We start from the raw sequence: 21200 nt of genomic DNA, 5'->3' as shown, positions 1-21200 counted from the left end.
CTGGAAGCTTGCGCCTTCTTCCTTTTCTTTCCGGCCACTCTGGAATTTTATGATCTGCTTTGCGGTGCTTTTTTCAATGTGCTCGGCACTCATTGTACCTTTCAACTCGAAAGTCCATCTTCAGTCCTGGGAAAACTTACCGCATCATTCACTTGGCAGTCTGCTCCCTACTATTTTTTTTCCCTCCCCTCTTCTCTGTCCCTCTCTCTGGATCTCCCGGAATAATACTGTTATTCTTAGCTGTCCATGCCTTTATCTTTTCCCCCTCTATTTTCATGCGTATTTTTCAATTCCGTCTTGAGGTTTTTTATTTCTGCGATCACATTTTTAATTTCCAAGACCTCCTGAGTACTCTTTATAATAGCCTCCCTTTCTTAGCTCCTGGGTGTAATATCTTTGGTTATGTCCCTGAAGATAATGACTAAAGCTGATTTGAAGATTTCTTATACAGCCTGCGTGGCCCCTGTCTTTTCCGAGTCCTTTTTCTTTCCCTGTTTATTACTGTCTCTCTTTCATGTGAGCGATTTCTCTCAACTATCTAGCAATTATTTGTTGTCCTTTGATATTTATCATGTCAGGAGTGAGCAGGAAAGTTGAGGGTTTATCAAACACAGACCCTGTCATTAGGGACCCATAAATGTCAGTTTCCACTTCTCCCAGAGGACACCCCCAGGCATCCACCTGGGGTGTGGGCCTCTGTGTCCACGCTCCAGAAGCTGGCTTGGAGGGCTGTGCATGGGGTCTCAAGGTTTGAGTATGAGGACTCTCCCCTGGCCTGCAGGCTACCCAGTCCCATCCGCAGAATACAGCCAAATAAAGAGCCACCAATTTTGTTAGTGACACAGGTGCCTGAAAACCCACTTCATAGGCACTGGGTCTGCTGGGGAAGGAGGATGTGGAGACAGCCCTGTGGGAGGTCATCAGCCCTGACTGGATCTTTCTGCAGCCGCATCCCCCAGGCCCCCTCTTAAACCTCTTCACCAACAACCCCAATGCCAACCCCCACCCCCATCTTGTCCAAATTCCTGTGACATCCCGGAGCCTTGGGGGCCTGCTCAGCATGTTCTGCAAAAACCCCGGGTCCTGGGGCCACTGCTCAGCATGTTCTGCAAAAAACCCGGGTCCTGGGGCCACTGCCGTTTGGCACACCATCTCTGTCTTTGTGTGCCAATGGGCGGCCCCGACCGGTCCTCGCGAGCAGGTGCCCCGTCTCCCCCCAGGGCTCAGAATGGCCAGGAGCCTCAGAAGGAGGCTGTGTGGGCTCCTGTTTGCTCCCTGCTGGACGGCTTTGCACTCGAGGTTCAAGGGCCTGAGGAAGGGGCTTCCAGTGGGCCTGGTTGAGGTCCCCGGTCTCCAGAAAGATGAGAGGCTGAGTCCACCGCAAACGATGGCGGAACCACATGTGAAAATAGAACTCGGACCCCACGACCTGCCACTGCCTGCCCGGACAACCAGCCTCTCGTCTGCAGTAACCAGCCAGGAAGCTGGCGGCCATGGGTCCCAGGGAGGGACGTCAGACTGCCATCTCTAGGAACAATGCAGGAAGCCGGCAGCGGGCCTGGTGACAATTGCCCAGGAGGTCCACGACTTCATTAATAAGCAAGAGCTCCCCTCACTTTTATTTTTTCCTACTTAAGACCAACCAGGAAAAGCCACATCTGCTCCCCTGAGCAGTGACACAGGACACCCCGCTTCTACCAAGCCCACTCACTGCTTCCCCGGGCCAGCAGCCTCCCTTCGGGGCAAGCCTGAAGTCTCCCTTCCCACCCACCCCCTGCAAAGCCCTCCCTCTCCCCTGCCTGTTGAGTCTCTGCCCAACACCAGTGGCTGCAGCCGGCTCCGTCGCCAGCAAGTATGAGTAAACAGCACTGCTCACTCCCGCTTGCTGCTCTTATTTCCACAGCGGGCAGCCAGGCCCATGGCTCCCAGAAGAGGTTCGGGAGGTGCTGATGTGGGAGAAGATGAGGGCAGACCGGTCTCCGTCAGGCCGCGGGGCCGGGCTCTGCAGGCCGCAGCAGCAGACAAGCTGTGCCAGGGCAATTTGCTGCCCCAGGAAGGGCCGAAGGAGCAGGCCCGGCCCAGCTCTGAAATCCTCACGTGCTCTCCCCCGACCGGTGGCCAGATTGGCTGGCCAGGCCCAGCCACTGTGCCCTCAGCCCTCGGGCAGCGCCTGGACCTGTTCCGCCTCCTGGCCTGCAGCCAAATGTCCGCACCGCGGAGACGGCTGGGCCCTTCAGCTTCCAGATGCTTCCCTCAGCCAAGGGATCTACCTCTGCCCCCAAATGAGGGGATTCTAGCTCCCTGTCACTGACCGCTCTCAGGGTCTGGTCTGGGGGAGTCTGAGGGGCCTGGTGTCGGTGTGGGGTAGAGTAGTCCCACAGCGCTCTCGCTCTCTCTCTCTCTCTCTCTCTCTCTCTCTCTCGGAACCCCTCCCTGATCCCCTGGGAAGGCAGGATGAAGCTGGGAGGTGACCCCAGTCCCTTAGCCTGAGAACAAAGGACACATCGGACAGGATGGGTCAGATTATGCTGTGGTGACAACAGCTCTGAAATGCCAGCAGCGGAAAACCGCAGAGTCATTGCTCAGTGGCACCACGTGTCTGCCACACTTGAGCGGGGGCCGTGCTGCATGTCGTCCTTACACAGGGCCCAGGGCCACCATCGCCGTCCCAGAGGCAGGGGAGGGCAGCGCCGGGGTCTAGCACTGGCAGTGGCTGCCCGGGAGTGATTCCCCAGCCTGCACCCAGCACCCAGCCCACCACTGACCAGAATGCATCGTAGGACCCCTCCCCGTGGCAAGGGTCATTTTCCCATGTCCTGGGTGACTGCTGTCTGTACTCAGTCACCCCAGCCCACCGTGAGCCAAAGAAGCCTGGGCCAGGCCTCCTTGGTCTGGCCAATAGTCTAATGTCTCGTGTGTGTGCAACTGATGCAGCCGGTCTCCTGGACGCTTATTGTTTTCAACCCGTCGTGATCACAGGCAATACGATGAATAGTCTAGTGCCTCAGTTCACACACCAGCAAGTCACTGAAAACTCGTGACAGTTTCTTCTCCCCACTGGGCACACAGCACCGCCAGCTCTCCCAGGCTGAGCCTGGGGAACGTGGATGGTGAGAGAAGGCAGGGGAGAACCATCCAGATCGCCCAGGGTTGCTTCTGCGCCCAGGATGCAGGGAGAGCCAGCAGGGCCCCACCGGCACAGAAGCGACTGTCCCCCCACCTGCCTGGGCTGTGCCCTCAGCTACTCAGCTCCTCCCCGCAGCCCCCTCACCGGGGCCCCTGGGCTTCTGGGCTCCGCTGTCCTGGACGGAAGCCCCGTGGCAACCAGAAAGCATTTTATATAAGTGAGCCTCTCCTCTCCCTCTAGACCGTGGGCATCCCCGCGGCAGAAACCGTACTTAATTTCTCTTAGTGTTTTTTATTTTTTCAGTCTCTTTATTCTTGTTCCTGAAGCTCAGCAAACTGGGTTGAAGGCTCTAAGATGACATATCCATGTGTTTTCGGACTCAAGCATCCTCGGGGGCTGCCCCACCCCTCCCTCACCCCTGACTGTTGAGGCTCTGAGGGCCCCTCCCCAGGAAACTCGATGCTCACAGCACTGCCTCTCGCTTAGAAATTTTATTGGTCCCGGGGAAAGGGAGGCAGGCAGCCCCCACCTCCTGCCAAGGGTGCTGCAAGCTCTCACTGCTTCCCATTGCCATTGATGGGGCGGTTCACGTGCTCCGGGGAGGCCAGGAAGGCCTTGAGCTTGGGCCGGGCGCTGAGGCGCGCCACGTAGGCCGAGAGCAGAGGGAAGGAGTCCAGGCAGCCGGGAGCCAGGACCTGGTGATTCAGCAGCAAGTCCAGCAGGTTGTAGTCCGCGAAGGAGATCTGCAGGGCAGGGGCGTGAAGGGGCTCAGGAGCTGGGAGCCTGGAAGCCTGAGCCGTTCCCTCAGTCTGGCCCGTTCTGAGCAACAGGCTCCTGTGTTCTCTCTGCACCCGTTTCCCATCTGCAAGAGGGGGGTGGGGCGGAGGGGCAGCACAGAGCCAGACGCTCACCTGGTCACCAATGATGAATGCCTGGCCCCCCGCGTTCTGGGACAGCAGGGTCTCAAAAGGCTTCAGCTGCTCCGGCAGCGCCTTCACATATTCCTGCTTGCCTCCCTCCTGCCAGAAAGACACCATCGCACGTTACCCTCCTGACCCTCCCACCGTGGCCCACCCCAGCCCCTGTCTCAGCCCGGAGACGACCCCCTTCTTTTTGCCCTATTTCAGTGACTCCCCATCCACCCAGGCCGGAGCCCCGGGGCTCCCCTGCCCCCTTCCCATCCCCAGAGCCACACCACATCCTGTCCAGTTCAGCCATGGAGTCTTCTTTACCCCACCCCCACCTCTCCGCCTGTGCCGTGGTCCCCCACCGATCTACTCCAAAAGTCTTGGAAGATCCTTCTAGATCTCACATTCGTACACGGCCCTGCTTAGATGCCTCGATGGCTCCCCACTGCCATCAGGGGAGTGTCCAGCCATCCAGTTCAAGCCCTCCGGATCCGGGGCCGCTGCTCTTCCGGTTTCAACGCCGGCCACTCCCTCTCCCTCTCCCACGGGCACACACACGGCTCGTCCCTGCTAAATTGGCCCCTGGTCCCCCCCCAGATGTGCCCGTGTCAGCACACTTCCTGCACCTGGAATTTTTGCACCTCCAAGGGCCAGCGCCCACTTCGGGAGGCTGGCTACAGACCCTCCCCCTCCCCCTCCACGAAGAAGCCCGGCCTGGACGGAGGCAAGTCTTTCTTTGTTCCCGGCCGTGCCCACCCCTGGCGCCCGGGCTCACATAGTTGGTGTAGATGAGGGTGGCATATTTGCAGCGAAGATCCTCCACCCCGTCATTCACCACGTCCACCAGGGCTGCCTCCCGCTGGTCCTTCCCGTACAGCCCTGGGGAGAGAGTCCGCACACGGCATGACTGGGGGTCTGACATGACAGGCGACGTGGGCACAGAGGGGAGAAGGGAGGAGGGTCCTGACGCACAGTAGGCGCTCAGGACTCAGCAGGAGGCGAGAGCTGCAGGCAAACCCACGCCTGTCTGTGAGCAAGGTGACCTCCTCCTGCCTGTTTCCTCCGTTCCCCAGCGGTCGCCAGGCAGCCTGCTTCGTACGGAAGAGGTTCAAAGGGTGGGCAACAAGCGGGCGTGCCGAACGCGGGCTGATGCCTGCCCGCCTCTGCCCTGGGCCACCTGCGGCTTTGCGACTCACCAAAGGTGCGGCCCAGGTGTCGCAGGATGGCATTGGACTGGTACAGAGTGAGGTCTCCGTCCTGGAACTTGGGGAGCTGCCCGTACAGCTGCGGGGGGTGGGGGGGACAGCTCTGTCAGAGACGCTGAGCTGGGCTGCCCCCCCTCCCCCCGCGCTGCCCAGCCCCCGACCCCCCCTCTGGGCACCGGAGCCGCTCACACAGGAGGCCTTGAGTGGGCCCTGCAGCCAGGCGTCCTTGGTCACCACCTCTTCCTTCCAGCTCTGGCCCTGGTCGGCCAGCAGCATGCGCATGGCCTCGCAGCGCCCTGGGGGAGGGGAGACCAGGGTGGTGGGATGCGCACAGACCCCAGACTCAAAGCACGCTGGGGAGGGGGCGTGGGGGCAGGGACTCCGACGACGACCTCACTGGACACTAGGGAGGGGACGGGCCACGGTGAAGAGATTGGATATTCCAGCCCAGGGAGCGCAGGGGAGCAGGGTAGGAGGCCCCAGCCAGGACCCACGTGATGGAGGGGCGGGGGGGGGGGAGCGGGGATCTGCAGCCCCGACCTCTGCCTCCCCCTGCTGCCAGTCACGCGGCGCCTACCTCGAACGGGAAAGTAGACAATGGTGTAGGGCGGCACTGGAGCGGATGGAGAGAAGTCTGTTAGAGTCTGGGAGAAGGGTATTACGGAAGGGAGAGAGCACCAGTCCGTCCTCCCTGGGGTCCCCTGGCCGGCCCTGGGCCCTCGAGGGGGCCCGTAGGAGCAGGTCCCTGCGCGGGAGGCGCCGCCCCACCCCCACCCCGCCCCCCGAGAGCCCCAACCGCGCGCTGCAGGCGTCGTGGGTCTCCTGGATCCCCTTCCCGGAGCTGGGGTAGGGAATCGGGCTGGGGGTGGGGGGGCAGAGCCTTCCAGGAACTCTGGCCCGAAGCCGGGGTCCGGCCTCCAGCCGGGAGCAATGCGAGGCCCCTGGCAGCCCCCCGGGAGGCCCGGGCGGCGGGACTCACTGGTTACAGCGCGAGCAGCGGCGGCGCGGGCGGCGGTGGCGGCGCAGGCGACGAAGCTCACACCCTGTCCGGCCTCCAGCCTTATAAGGCTTGTCCCGCCCATCCCCGTCCCGCTCCACCCCAGTGCTGACTCACGGCGCCCCGGAAGCCCCGCTGGCTGCCCCCCTGCGCGCCCGAGCCGCCGGTGGCCCCAGGCCGCCGGCGCGCCCGCGGGAGGCTCCCCCTGCCCGCGCGCCGCGCCCTACGCGTGGCCCCAGGTCTGCGCGCCACACCGGCCTGGCCAGAGCCAGCGCACCAGCGGCGAACCTTCCAGAGCCCTTGGGGTTCGCCCACCGCAGCTGCTTCACCTGCCTGGCTCACAGACCTCAGAGGCACGAACCCTTTGTCCACCGTAAAAATAAAACAGGCAGTTATTTTGCCAGTAAAGTGGGTTTATTGGGGAATAGCGGAGAAGTATTATTTGGGACAAGCGAGCTACGGAGAAACCACAGGCAAGTCCACGAAACAAAGGACAGGAACTCTTCTTCTGAGAGAAGAAGGAGGGAGCCGGCAAGGGCTGCTTTGAAAGAAAAGTCTATTGGAAGAAGGGAAGTGGGGATGGTTTTCATGGGCTGGGCTATGGGGGAGAGAAAATGGTTATTTTCCTCCTAGTGGGATAGTTAAAAAGGAGTCTGTCTTCCTGTGGCGTTTACAGCTGAGGAGTGCAGTCCCCTCTCCCTATTTTAAATGAGGTTTTCTTTATTCAGTTTCACATGTCCCCATTCTGATAAAACTCTTCTCTTCCCACTACGCCCCCCCCCTCAAAAAAAAGCATCCATGATCCATGGATCCATGATCCAAATTGAGTTTTCCAAATTCAGTGGGTTTTTTGGTCCCTTCCTGCCAGGAAGGACCTTTCCGTTTCCTGGGTGTCAGATCCCGCATTGGAAGCAAAGTACAGGGATGGGAAAACCTGAAGCTACGTTAGCAAGGAGGAGTAGGAGGGAGGACTCAGGCATTTCCTGTGTGAAATCTGTATCTTCTCAAAATCCTTCAGGTTGGAGATCATCTCAAAGCATTGAATAGCATCATCTTATTTGGTACATCGTTTCTCCGGTGATTTGACAGGGAACAGCTACAAAGCTTCCAAATAATGATATGAAACATAAAATATACTTAAAGGCAACATGACAGTTCTTAACTGTATGATGGTTCTGAGCTGTGCCTCTAGGCCTGAAGGTGATGAGGGAGCTTGGGGCAATCTGGGGGCAAAATACAAGTACACACACACACACACACACACACACACACACACACATCGGTGGAATATGTGTGATATTCCTTGGACACTCCTGGCTACCCAAGAACAAAGGAAAGGAGTTTAAGTCCTTGCCATGATGATGTGGGAGACTAAGGCAAATGAGAAATTAAATTCCCTTACTGCCTACAGCCCATTAACAAGCCCTTGAAATGGGCAGAGTGACCTCCCTCTAGGAGCTCAGCTGCCTCAATGGCAACACTTCACTGCGGACAAATGAAAACCCTACCTTAACATTATCTGAACCTCCAGAATCCTAGAAGTCAACTTCTTTATCTCAGCCGCCCCAAGATATATGCTGGCGATCACACCCCAAGCTTATGCTCCCCCCATATATATCTAAAGGGTCTCATGACTGAGGTTTTATCAAATGGTAATAAACGGCGTTTCCCTAGCAACAGCGAGCCCTTCAAGGTCCTGGAAACCTTGCTTCCAAAATTCCTTACTTACTCTATCCCTGACCCCCTCCCAACCTGAGGGTATATAAGGAGTTACCCCAGCACAGCTCTTCCTGCCCACGGGTCCTATCCCGGTGCTTTAATAAAATCACCTTTTTGCACTAAAGATGTCTCCAAGAATTCTTTCTTGGCCCTCGGCTCCAGATCACCCCACCATCACCCCAAACTTCACCAAAGGTAGTCAACAAAAAAAGGACCACGGAGAATCGGGTGGAATTTGCTGTAGCCAGAGTGTTTTTTCCTCTCATTCTGTGTAATCGGCTTTGTACCTCCCCTGAGGCGTGTATCTACCTGCAGCAGGTAGGCGATGTTTCCTGTCACACAGATGCTTCATTGTTCAGCAAGTAGATAATCAAGGGCTATGCAATTGTCTCGAACTACCTTGGACAACTTATCCTGAAGCTCGGCTCCTCTGTTGACTGTGGAATTGGCCTGTTCTCTTGATGTTAGGGAGAGATTTCTCATCATGTGTTCACTGGCACTTTCTCCAGCCCTGGGGAGGGAAGTTCTTCCTGCGGCAAACTCAGAATCCTGTCCGTCTCCTGGGAGCTCCTGATCGAGGCAGCTGTGGAGAAGAAATGGCACAGACCGAGGAGGGGGTTCTAGTTTGTTACGAAAGGAAACTGGAATGGTAAACACAGCAAGAGCACCTTGCCCTTTATCTTCCAGCTGTCAATACAGTGAGTGGCCCCAGGCTCGGCTTCATTGTCAAAAACCCCACCTTTAGAGGAGTAGCCAGGGGGGTATGCATAAGGCTGCCTCATAAGTACCATCTATGGACCCCTCAACCTGTATACAGACATAGCACCATTCAGCCAACATCTAGACGCTGTATTATTACACATTGAAAGAGTACCCAGATGTATGCATGTGTCCCTAAACTGACAAACGACCCTATTTATACTGTCGGCCCCACAATAGCTATAGAGATGGATAGATGGCTCGATCAATTGATAGATATTATTTATATTTATATATATTTGAGAGATCTTGTTTTCCCATCCCAGGAATGGGTTACATTGAAGCAAGGGATGGTGTCAGAACTCTAACCCTATAAAAGGGACCTGAGAAACAATCTAGGCACACAGTGGCACTTGGGATTCTGGCGACATCCCTTAGAGAGTGAATTAAGGGATCACTATCATCATAAACAGGTGGAGGTTTCTGGGGACAAATCCGACTATCGGAGAGGTTTCCCCTTTTTGCAGTAGATTGGGAAATGCGGATGAGAGCGTTGTCTGTCTGGAGAAAGCACAGTAAGAAACAGCAGTGAGACCGGGGCACACAGGCCCTCCCACTCACCTTGGGAAAGCTGTCCCCATCGGATATCGTCTGCTTCAATTATTAGAAATCTCTGCCTTCAGGCCACCATTCCGTGTGCAAGTCCAAGTCCCTGAATTCCAGCGGGGGCAGATCTGAGATTTAGAAGGGCCATGCTTTGGGCTAAGGTATTTGAGGCATCTTTACAAACGTTGCCAGCTGAGTCTTACTGACGTGTTAGTGTGTTGATTAGCCCTGAGGGCTCAGGTTGATGTGCCCGGGAAGGTGTAGAAGCACCTGACCAGCACAACTGTCCCAGAGCACCTGACCAGTGAAACAAGTTCCTGCACATTGTAAAACACGGGAGGGGTTCCCCAGGTAGGAAAAACCTTTTTAAGGGGATTTTGGCCACAAAAGAGACCATAGCCTATCTACAAGGAAAGCTTCAGTCCCGTGAGGAAACATGCAAACCATAACCAAAACATATTTATATCCATGAGATGGGGCATTCTAAATAAAATCCACTTGCCAAACCTTGAACGGTCCATTGGGCAATTTTAAATGCCCAGAGGTGCACCCAGGACTGTATTTTGGAAGGTGCGAGGTGTGACAAGCAGGGTGAGCATTTTTTTTGATGGCCTTATTCATATTTCCCTACCAGTGTTGGTTCACACAGGGTATTGTTTTATCAGTAGACCGACGATTTAGAGTATGTACAGCGGTCAGTAATGGGAATTCTAGAGTCTGGCAGGACTAGATTGTATTTGGCTCAAGCTACAGTCCTCTCTTTTTACCAACCCAACAACGATTAGATTTCCAATATAGTTTTCCCCTCTCCAGGCCAATTCTTGGACATCTCTTGTCAAATTTTTCTAGATTATCATTTGGGAGAACTTCCCTTTGGACCATGACAGGGGTTTGGCGTTGGTTTCTTCGAGTGTTTTTGGTAGAAATATCAGCAAGATGGTTTCCTTTGGCCTCCAGGGAGCTGAGTCTGGTAGGCCAGGAAACTTACTAAGTTGAGGATGCCATGAAGCCTCTCTAGATCTCAATGTAGGCCCTGTTCCAAGATCAGGTGCCCTAAATATTGAAACTGGTCTTGAGCAAACTGCAATTTTTTTAGAGAGAGAATTCCCATCCCTTTTGGCTTAAAGTTTTAACAAGTGGGTGCTGTCTTTCTTTGAAGAGTTTTGAGGAAAGCACAGAAGTAAATTATGTACGTACGGTAACAAAGTAGAGTGTACAGAAAACTTTTTTTTTTTTAATTAGAGAGAGAGCGAGAGCACAAGCAAGGGAGAGGCAGAGGGAGAGAGAGAGAATCTCAAGCAGCTCTATGCTCAGTGTGGCCCCATCCCACAGCCCTGGGATCATGACCTGAGCTGAAATCTAGAGTCAGACGCTCAACCAACAGAGCCACCCAGGTGCTCCTTTCTTTTCTTTTTTTAATTTGAGAGAGAGAGAGAGAGAAGAAAACTTTCTATCACCCACATCAGCCTTTAACTTTTGTGTAAAGTATGGACATTCTGTGAAACCCTGAGGCAATCCTGTCCAGGTATGCTGTTCTCCGTCCCAAATGAAGGCGAATAGAGATTGGCTGGCCTTACCCACAGAGGCTCTAAAGAAGGTGCTACATAATTGATCACAATGTATAATTTGCTTTCAGTGAAGATGGAGGCCACTAACGTATGGGGATTAGAAACAGCAGCGTGCCGAGGGACAAGGTTATTGTTTGTGGCCCAGAGATCTTAGACAAACTTCCATCCTTGACCACTGGGGTCTTTTCTCCGGTAAAACAGGGACCAGTGCAGAGGATAGTGAGACCCCAAGCCTTATAATATTTTATGATGGACCTGATGCCTTGAAGGATTTTTTTGGGTGGGGGGGAGAGTATAGGATTAATTCATTCTGAGGGAAGAGTTAAAGGATCTATTTGAATCTTAATGGGAGATGCACTGCGGATTCAGCCAACATGAGCTGAAGACTTGACTCATAAGGAGGGTGGTGACCTGATTAGTGTCCTTGGACTCAGCTCCAATGCCATCAGCGATGGAGCAAGTAGATGATGTTGAAGGGTCAGGGGCACCTGAGTGGCTCAGTCAGTTAAGTGTCCTACTCTTGATTTGGGCTCCGGTCATTATCTTGAGATTTATGAGATGGAGCCCCAACTTGGGCTCTGAGCTAGTAGCATGGAGCCTGCTCGTGATTCTGTGTCTCCCCCTCTCTCTGCCCCCTCTCGGCTTGCAATCTCTCATTCTCTCTTAAAAATAAATCTTAGGGGTGCCTGGGTGGCTCAGTCAGTTGGGCGGCCGACTTCAGTTCAGGCCATGATCTCACGGTTCGTGGGTTCGAGCCCCGTGTCGGGCTCTGTGCTGACAGCTAGCTCAGAGCCTGGAGCCTGTTTCAGATTCTGTGTCTCCCTCTCTCTCTGACCCTCCTCTGCTCATGCTGTCTCTCTCTCTCAGAAATAAATAAAATGTTTTAAAAAAAAGAATAAAAAATAATAAATAAATAAATTTTAAAAGAATACAAAATTTTTTTAAAATCTGCAGTTGATTGTAATAGTTGTGAACAGGTTTATCAGATTTTTGCGTGCAAGTCTGAATTTTGTTCTGGTCTACAGGCTTAGGAAGAGCTACTATAATTGCTTGGTGGAAATTTCCAGCAAGTGTTCGAGCAACTTGCCAAAAGTTAGGGGTCTGTTTCTCTAGATCCCTTTTAGGATTCCCATTGGGCAAGTTCTGAAGCAGTCTCCAGGCTCTGAGCTAGCTGTCAGCACAGAGCCCGACGTGGGGCTGGAACTCATGAACCACGGGATCATGACCAGAGCCGAAATTGGACGTTTAACCAACTGAGCCACCCAGGTGCTGCCAGGGAATTTTTTTTTTAATTGTATGTATTTATTTCTTTATTCAAGTATAATTAACATACAGTGCAGTGGTAGTTTCAGGTGTACAATATAATGATTCAACCCTTCTCTAAATGACTCAGTGCCCATCATGATAAACGTGTTCTTAACCTCTTTCACCTATATCCCCCATCCCTCTGGCAACCATCAGTTTATTGTCTGTAATTAAGTCCAGTTTTTGGTCACTTTTTTCTTTGTTCATTTGGGGTTTTGGGGTTTTTTTGTTTGTTTGTTTTTGTTTTGTCTTGTTTTCTTTTTCTTTTTCTTGTTTTTTTTTTTTTCGAGAGAGAGAGAGTGCATACGAGTGGGGGAGAGACCAAAAGAAAGAGAGGGAGAGAATCTTAAGCAGGGTCCATGCCCGGCACAGAGCCCAACTTGGGGCTCACTCTCATGGTGAGATCATGACCTGAGTCAAAATCAAGAGTCTGACACTTAATCAACTGAGCCACCCACATGCCACTCATTTGTTTTGTTTCTTAAATTCTGCATTTGGGTGAAATCATATGGCATCTGTCTTTCTCTGACTTATCTCACTTAACACTACATCCTCTAGATCCATCCATGTTGCAAATGGCAAGATTTCCTCCTTTTTTTTACGCCAAGTAATAGATTCCATGGGATGTGGTTTTTTTCTTTATTCTCACATTTTCTTTATCCATTCACCTATCAATGGACAAGACTGGGGCTGCTTCCATGTCTTGGCTATTGTAAACAACGCTGCAATAACGCAGGGGTGCATATATCTTTTCAAAGTAGTGTTTCCGCTTTCTTTGGGTAAATACCCAGTAGTAGAATTACTGGATCATATGGTAATTCTATTTTTAGTTATTTGAGGAAACTTCATACTGTTTTCCACAGTGGCTGCACCAATTTGCATTCCCACCAACAGTGCACAAGTGTTTCTTTTTCTCCATATCCTCGCCAACATTTGTTGTTTCTTGTGTTTTTTATTTTAGCCATTCTGACAGGTGTGAGTCAATATATCACTGTGTTTTGATTTGCGTTTCCCTGATGACGAGTGACGTTGAGAATCTTTTCATGTGTCTGTTATACATGTGTATGTCTTCTTTGGAAAAAATATCTACTTGTGCCTTCTACCCATTTTTAATTGGATTATTTGCCTTTCTTGATATTGAGTTGTATAAGTTCTTTATGTATTTTGGATATTAACCCCTTATCGGGTGTATCATTTGTGAGTATCTTCTGCCATTCAGTGGATTGTCTTTTTTGTTTTGTTGATGGATTCTTTTACTGTGGAAAAAAAAACTTTTTATTTTGGTGTAGTCCTGATAGTTTAATTTTGCTTTTATTTTCCTTGCCAAAGGAAATATATCTAGAAAAATGTTCCTATGGCTGATGTTAAAGAGATTCCTACCTCTGTTCTTCTAGAGATTTTATGGTTTCAGGTCTCACATTTAGGCCTTTAATCCATTTTGAGTTTATTTTTGTATATGGTGTAAGAAAATGGTCCAGTTTCAGTCTTTTGCACGTTGCTGTCCAGTTTTCCCAACACCATGTTTTTAAAGACTGTCTTTTCCCATTGTCATATTCTTTGTCAAAAATTAACTGACCATATAACTGCGGGTTTATTTCTGGGCTCTCTATTCTGTTTTATTAACAGATGCATCTATTTTTGTGGCAGTACCACACTGTGTTGATTACCACAGCTTTGTAATATATCTTGAAATATGGAATTGTGATACCTCCAGTTTTAGTCTTCTTTTTCCAGATTGCTTTGGCTATTAAGTGTCTTTTGTGGTTCCATACAAATTTTAAGATTATCCTAGTTCTGTGAAATGTGCTGTTGGTGTTCTGATAGAGATTGCATTAAATCTGTACATTGCTTTGGGTGGTGTGGACATTTTAACAATATTTCAGTCTTCCAATTCATGAACATGGTATATCTTTGCATTTATTTGTGTCTTCTTCAATTTCTTTCCATCAGTGTTTAATAGTTTTTGTTGTGCAGGTCTTCACCTCCTTGGTTATGTTTATTTCTAGGTATTTTAATTATTTTTGGTGTGATTGTAAATGAGATTGTTTTCTTTTCTTTTCTTATTTTTTGGATTGTTTTCCTTTTTTATGTTTTATTTGTTTTTGAGAGAGAGAGACAGAGTATGAGTGGGGATGGGAGGGGCAGAGAGAGAGGAAGACACAGAATCTGAAGCCGGCTCCAGGCCCTGAGCTGTCACCACAGAGCCTGATGCGGAGCTCCAACCCATGAATCGTGAGATCGTGACTTGTGCCAAAGTTGGACTCTTAATCAACTGAGTCAGCCAGGTGCCCCTGGATTGTTTTCTTAATTGCTCTTTCTGTTACTTCATATCGGTGTAGAGAAATGCAATGGGTTTCGGTGTTGATTTTGAATCCTGAAACTTTACTGAATTCATTTATCAGTTCTACTAGGTTTTGGTGGAGATTTTAGGGTTTCCTATGTATAGTATCATAGCATCTGCTAATAGTGAACATTTTATTCTTCATTGTCAATGTGGATGCCTTTGATTTCTTTTTCTTGTCTGGTTGCTATGACTAGAACTTCCAGTACTATCTTGAGTAAACATGGGGAGAGTGAACATCCTTGTCTTCTTCCTGATCTTAGGGGAAAATCTCTCAGTTTGTCACCATTGAGTACGAGAGCTGTGGGTTTTTCACATATGGCCCTTATTATGCTGAGGCACGTTCCCTCTAAATCTACTTCGATGAGGGTTTTTATCATAAATTGATGTTGTGCTTTGTCAAATGCTTTTTCTGCATCCATTGAAATGGTCATTGGTTTTTATCCTTTCTCTGGTTGATGTGATGGACCATGTTGATTGTGAATATTGAACCACCTGCATCCCAAGAATAAATCTCACTTGATCATGCTAAATAATTTCCTTAAAATATGTTGCTGGATTCAGTTTGCTAATATGTTGTTATGGATTTTTGCATCTACATTCATCAGAGATATTGGCCTGCTGTTTTCATTTTGTAGGGTCTTTATTTGGTTTTGGTATCAGGGTAATGCTGGCCTTGTAGAATGAATTTGGAAGCTTTCTTTCCTCTTCTGCTTTTACTTGGGGAAACTCTTTAACTATGGCTTGCAATTCAGCTTTAGTCCAGGGAAAATAAGAAATTTGAGGTTTATTTGGATCCTTGGAAGACTTAACTTTAAGCGGACAGGTTTTGGGGTGCCTGGTGGCTCAGTTGGTTAATGACCCAACTCTTGATTTTGGCTCAGGTCATGATCTCATGGTTCATGAGACTGAGCCCCACGTTGGGCTCTGCACTGACAGAGTGAAGCCTGCTTGGGATTCTCTCTCTCCACCTCCCCTCTCTCTACCCCTCCCACTCACAGGCATGCTCTTTCATTCACTCTCTAAACAAACAAACAAGCTTTAAAAGGACAGGTTTTAATAGGTTCAAGAGAGAGAGTGGGGAGTGGTTCAGAGGAAAATGGAAGTTTAGTGAAAAGATTAGAATCAGGGAAGTGGTGCAGAGGAGATAGAGGAATGGACCCCTAGGTGGGGCCTCAGCACAAGGTGGCTGTCCTGTCTCCAGAGACAAAGGAGACGGGGAAGAGGAAAAAAATAACAACAACAACCTCAGAAGCCACCTGACTTCCTTCAATTGTTTGCTCACGTCAGTTAATTTAGAAATAGTATTTTGCAAAGAGGCAATTTTAGAATCCGGCAAACGTTTGGAAGCTTCAAGGTACCAATTTAAAAAGCCATCCCATTCAGTTTGTTTAATTTTGGAGCTGTAGCTTTCTAATTTAGTTTTGAGAAAAAAAACAATTTTGGGAGATTGAAAGCTTCCCATAATGGCCACTGAAGTTCTAAATTAACTTTAGCTATGTTGGTCCATATAGTTGAAAATGCACGGTAAGAGGGACCACGGTTTTTTAAACAGAAAGCCGGCCAGATCCAAACAGGAGGGCTCTCTTGAAAGAGTTTAGAGGGCAGAGATCCCCTTATTCAACACCGGAGGGTCAGAAAATGAGTTCTCACCAGATAGAAGAAGCCTTTAAAAGGACGCTGAATCAAGCCTGGAGCTCAAAGTGCAAAGGGAGTGGCGTTTGGATCCAGGGGAGGCTTACCCTCGATCTCCAGGGCCGGATGACAGAGCAGGGAGCAAAATGGGCCCTCCACAGGGCCCCGTTTGCTCACTAGCCTCAGGGCTATTGAGGGTCTTCTCTGGATCCCACCTCTGATCACCAAGTAACATCTACCTTAAAAATAAGACAGCCAGGGAGCACTTGGGTGGCTCAGTCGGTTAAGCATCTTACTTCAGCTCCGGTCATGATCTCACAGTTCATGAGTTTGAGCTCCGGGTCAGGCTCTGTGCTGACAGCTCGGATCCCGGATCCCTGCTTCGATTCTGCGTCTCCTGCTCTCTCTGCCCTTCCCCCACTCATGCCCCCTCTCTCTCTCGCTCACTTTCTCTCTCAAAAATAAATATTAAAAAAATTTTTTTTAAATAAGACAGTTATTTTCCCATTAAAATGGATTTATTCAGGAATAGCAAAGAATTGCAATTTGGGACAAGCAAACTATTGTAAAACCACAGGTAAAAACGGGGAACAAAGGAGAGGAACGCTACTTTACAGAGAAAAAGGAAGGGGTTGGGAGGGGCTGCTTTGGAGGAAAGTCTGTGGGAGGTAAGGAGAGTTCAGAGTGGTGGCAGTTTCTCGTTGGCTGGGCTGTTGCTGGTTGAGGAGAAAACCTTGCTTCCTCCTGCTGGGGCATAAGCTTCTTCCTACCGGAAGTGTAAGGCCCCTCTCTTCTTCAAGGGTTGGAATTGAGGACCAGTGGTAGGGCATGAGAGCGCCCCCTTGTGGCCTCCCAACTCCATTTAAAATGAGGTGTCCCTGGGGCTCCCGGGTGGCTCAGTGGGTTAAGCATCCTTGATTCTGGCTCAGATCATGATCTCATGAGTTGGTGAGTTCCAGCCCCACATCGGGTGCTCTGCTCTGACAAGGTGGAACCCGCTTGGGTCTCTCTCTCCCTGCCCCTCCCTGACTCGCTCGCGCCTGGTTGCATGAACGCACTCTCTCTCCCTCAAAAATAATACACTTAAAAAAATAAAATGAGCTGTTCTCAGGGTGCCTGGTGGGCTCAGCCATTAGAGCATGGGACTCGATCTCGGGGGTTGTGAGTTCGACCCCCACGTTGGGTGCAGAGATGACTTAAAAATTAATTATTTATTCTTTTTCTTCTTCTTTTTTTTTTTACGTAGGCCTCACACCCAGCGAAAAATAAAATCTGTAAGTGAGGTATTCTTTACACCTGTAGACACTTGTTGCCCGATACCAAACACGCAATGGTGTCTTCACAAACACAGGCACACCCACCTTCCCTGCACGCAAACATGCGCTCACACGCACTCACACATGCTCACACTCTCACACCCATCCCACCCTCATGGTCCTTGTTATAGTCATGGCCCTGATGCCATCTACTGACCCATTTTCTCTAGATCACCTCACTTCTTCAGCTAAAACACGCTGATTCTAGATAGAAACTGTGTCACTCCCCTGGTGGGAAGGGGCACCTCTTGTTAGAAGTAAAAGGTCACTAAAAATTATGACAAGGAGAATGCTTTTTAAAAAATTTTTTTAAATGTTTATTCCTTTTGAGAGAGAGAAAGATAGAGCACGAACAAGAGAAGGAGAGAGGGAGACACAGAATCCGAAGCAGGCTCCAGGCTCTGAGCTGTCAGCACAGAGCCCCAGGAGGGGCTTGAACCCACAAACGGTGAGATCATGACCTGAGCCGAAGCCGGACACTCAACTGACTGAGCCACCCAGGTGCCCTATGATTGCCATTATTTTTTAAAATTTGCTGTGCTTTTCTCCCAACTTTGTGATTTCAATGATTTGCTTGTTTATTTTTAGACATTTTTATTTCCTGATAAATATAGTCAAAGCTATAAATTTTCCTCAAAGTACTTCTTAGCTGTGTTCCACTACTTTGAACATGTGATGTTTCTATTCATGCATATATAGATATGTCTCAATACTCTTATGGTTTCTTCATCAGCTCGAGGACTATTTAATAATAGGGATTTGGTTTCTAAATATATGGAATTTTTAAAAAATGTTTAAATGTTTTATTTATTTCGAGAGAGAGAGAGAAAGAGAGAGAGACAGCGTGAGCAGGGGAGGGTCAGAGAGAGAGGGAGTCATAGAATCCGAAACAGGCTCCAGGCTCTGAGCTGGCTGTCAGCACAGAGCCCGATGCGGGGCATGAACCCACAAACTGTGCGATCATGACCTGAGGTGGAGTCCGACGCTCAACCGACTGAGCCACCCAGGCGGCCCCATTGTTATCCATTTCAACTGGGAGAAGCTTTCATCCCTTTGTTTTTATTTCTAGTTTTATTACATTACGGCCAAAGAACACAATCGGTCTCATATCTATCCATTGTATTTTATTGAGATTTTATTTATAGCCTAGGTCATAGCTTGTTTTCGTAAATGTTTAAAGATACTCCAAAAAAATGTTTATTTTTTGTTAGGTGTAAATGATTGTTCATCCCTTTGACATTAGTGTTTATTTCTTTTTCTTTCTTTTTTTTAATGTTTTTATTTTCTTTTAGAGAGAGAGAAAGAGACAGCGTGAACAGGGGAGGGTTAGAGAGAGGGAGTCACAGAATTCGAAGCAGGCTCCAGGCTCTGAGCTGTCAGCACAGAGCCCGATGTGGGGCTCGAACCCATGAACTGTGAGATCATGACCTGAGCTGAAGTCGGACGCTTAACCAACTGAGCCACCTAGGCGCCCCAATGTTTATTTATTTTTGAGAGAGAAATACAGACAGACAGAGCACCAACAGAGGAGGGGCAGAGAGAGACAGAGACGGAGACAGAGACAGAGACAGAATCCAAAGTAGCTCCAGGCTCTGAGCTGTCAGCATAGAGCCTGATACGGGGCTGAAGCCCATGAACTGTGAGATCATGACCTGAGTCGGAGTCCGACGCTTAACCAACTGAGCCACCCAGGCGCCCCAGTGTTTATTTCTTGTACATGTTTGTTCTCTCTTATAGGAGAGAGATGTGGTATGACTATTGGCTTGTCTGTCTCCTGCGATGCTCCCTGCCATCATGTAAAGCTATATTGCTAAGAGTTTTTATCTTTGTCTGTGTTATATTTTATGTGTTTATAACATCCTTATTTATCCTTTGTGATTTTCATGAATTATATTTTTTCACATATTAAGTCAGTCATATATGAAGATGCCTGCCTTGGCTTTCTTTTTATTCATGTTCATTTGGATTGGAATACATTTTCACATCCTTAAAAACAAACAAACAAACCAACCCTTCTGTACCTTTAAGAAAAGGGAAGTGATTTATATTCAGTAAGAGAACAGATTTTTAAGTGTACTACACATACATTGCGATAAATGTACGTTACCATGTAACTACTGGCAAACCAAGTCATGACACATCTGTCAGCTTTGAAGTCCCCTTGGGGCACCTTCTAGTTGGTCCCCACCCTCTGTAAATAACCACTGCCTTGACTTCCATCACCACAGATTAGTTTTGCTTTTCTCCAACTTCACATCGGTACAATCAGTAAGTGTTAGCTTCTTTCACTCAACATAACATTAAAAGATTTTTTTTATTGTGCTATGGTTTACGGGTAGTAAAATGTATCCTTTTTACTATACGGTTCTATGAGTTTTGACAAACGCCATTGCTACCATGAAGATCTAGAACATTTCTTTCCTTCTTTCTTTCCTTCTTTCCTTCCTTCCTTCCTTCCTTCCTTCTTTCTTTCTTTCTTTCTTTCTTTCTTTCTTTCTTTCTTTCTTTCTTTCTTTCTTTCTTTCTCTCTCTCTCTCTCTCTCTCTCTCTCTCTCTCTCTCTCCCTCCCTCCCTCCCTCCCTCCCTCCCTTTCTTCCTTCCTTCCTTCCTTCCTTTGTATGTCAGATTCTTAACCGACTGAGCCAGCCAGGCGCCCCTGCATGCAAGTTTCTAAATGAACATAATTTTTCATCTGTCTTAGGTGAAAAACGAGAGAAAGGATTGCTGGGCCATCTGGTAAGCGTGTTTAACCTTGGAACATATTGCCAAGCTGTTTTCCAAGGTGGCAGCACCGCTTGACATTCTCAGCAACAGCACGGATGAATTTCATTTGCTAGGGGTGCCTGGGGGGCTCAGCCCACTTGGTGTTGGACTTCAGGTCATGATCTCACAGTTTGTGAGTTCAAGTCCCACATTAAGCAGAGTCTGGGTGGGACTCCTCTGTCCCTCCCCCACCTACCCTCTCTCTCTCTCTCAAAAATAAATAAATATATATTTTAAAAAATTCACTTTCTGTCTCAAGCCTCATCAGCACTCAGCACTTTCAACTTTTGTCCCGGCCATTCTAATAATAGGTTTGCAGTTTTGTCTCACTGTGGTTTTGGTTTGCATTTCCCCTAATGGCTAATGACGTCGAATGCCCTTTCAACTTTCACACTTATTTGCCATGAATGTATCTCCTTTCCTGACCCGTCTGTTCAGATCTTCTGGCCATTTTTAATTCGATTATTCATTTTATTATTGAGTTTTGAGAGGGTTTTGCTTGTTTGTTTTAAAATTTTTTTAACGTTTACTCATTTTTGAGAGATGGAGAGAGACACAGCGTGAGCAGGGGAGGAGCAGAGAGAAAGGGAGACACAGAATCTGAAACAGGCTCCAGGCTCCGAGCTGTCAGCACAGAGCACGATGCAGGGCTCAGACCGTGAGATCATGACCTGAACCGAAGTCGGACTCTTAACTGACTGAGCCAGCCAGGTGCCCTGTGTTGTTTTTGTTTTTAAGTAGGCTTCCGGCCCAGCATAGAGACCAGTGCAGAGCTTGAACTCACCACCTTGAGATCAAGGCCTGAGATGAGATCAAGAGTCACACACTTATCCGGCAGAGCCACCCAGGCGTGCCTTGAGAGTTTTTCATATACTCTGGATGTAGTAGTCCTTATTGGATGAGGATTTATAAATCTTTTCTCCCAGTCTATGCTTTGTCTTTCCACTTTCTTAACAGAATATTTTTTTAAATTGAGTTTTGTGGTTTTTGCTTTTGATGAGGTAAAATGTA

The 21200-nt window shown here is 49.0% G+C and overlaps 1 protein-coding gene and 1 long non-coding RNA gene across 2 annotated transcripts; both read right to left on the bottom strand.

The window, feature by feature from the left end:
• Nucleotides 1–3412: 3412 nt before the first annotated feature.
• LOC120233937 (glutathione S-transferase P) lies at nucleotides 3413–6337 on the bottom strand. Its single transcript, XM_039235517.1, has 7 exons — nucleotides 6220–6337; nucleotides 5818–5853; nucleotides 5430–5536; nucleotides 5232–5319; nucleotides 4811–4914; nucleotides 4039–4146; nucleotides 3413–3870 (listed from the first exon to the last, which is right to left on the bottom strand). Exons 1-7 carry the CDS (start codon nucleotides 6320–6322, stop codon nucleotides 3682–3684), a joined length of 735 nt encoding a protein of 244 aa, XP_039091448.1. The 5' UTR covers nucleotides 6323–6337; the 3' UTR covers nucleotides 3413–3681.
• Nucleotides 6338–8183: 1846 nt separating this feature from the next.
• LOC120233926 lies at nucleotides 8184–9521 on the bottom strand. Its single transcript, XR_005528945.1, has 2 exons — nucleotides 9277–9521; nucleotides 8184–8539 (listed from the first exon to the last, which is right to left on the bottom strand). It is a non-coding gene; the product is annotated as an uncharacterized LOC120233926 (long non-coding RNA).
• Between the last annotated feature and the right edge of the window lie 11679 nt (nucleotides 9522–21200).

The sequence above is a fragment of the Hyaena hyaena genome, unplaced genomic scaffold, assembly GCF_003009895.1.
Source record: "Hyaena hyaena isolate Hyena2069 unplaced genomic scaffold, ASM300989v1 scaffold_98, whole genome shotgun sequence".
NCBI lineage: Eukaryota > Metazoa > Chordata > Mammalia > Carnivora > Hyaenidae > Hyaena > Hyaena hyaena.
Note: the sequence above shows the minus strand (reverse complement) of the source record. Positions and strands in the feature narration are given on the sequence as shown.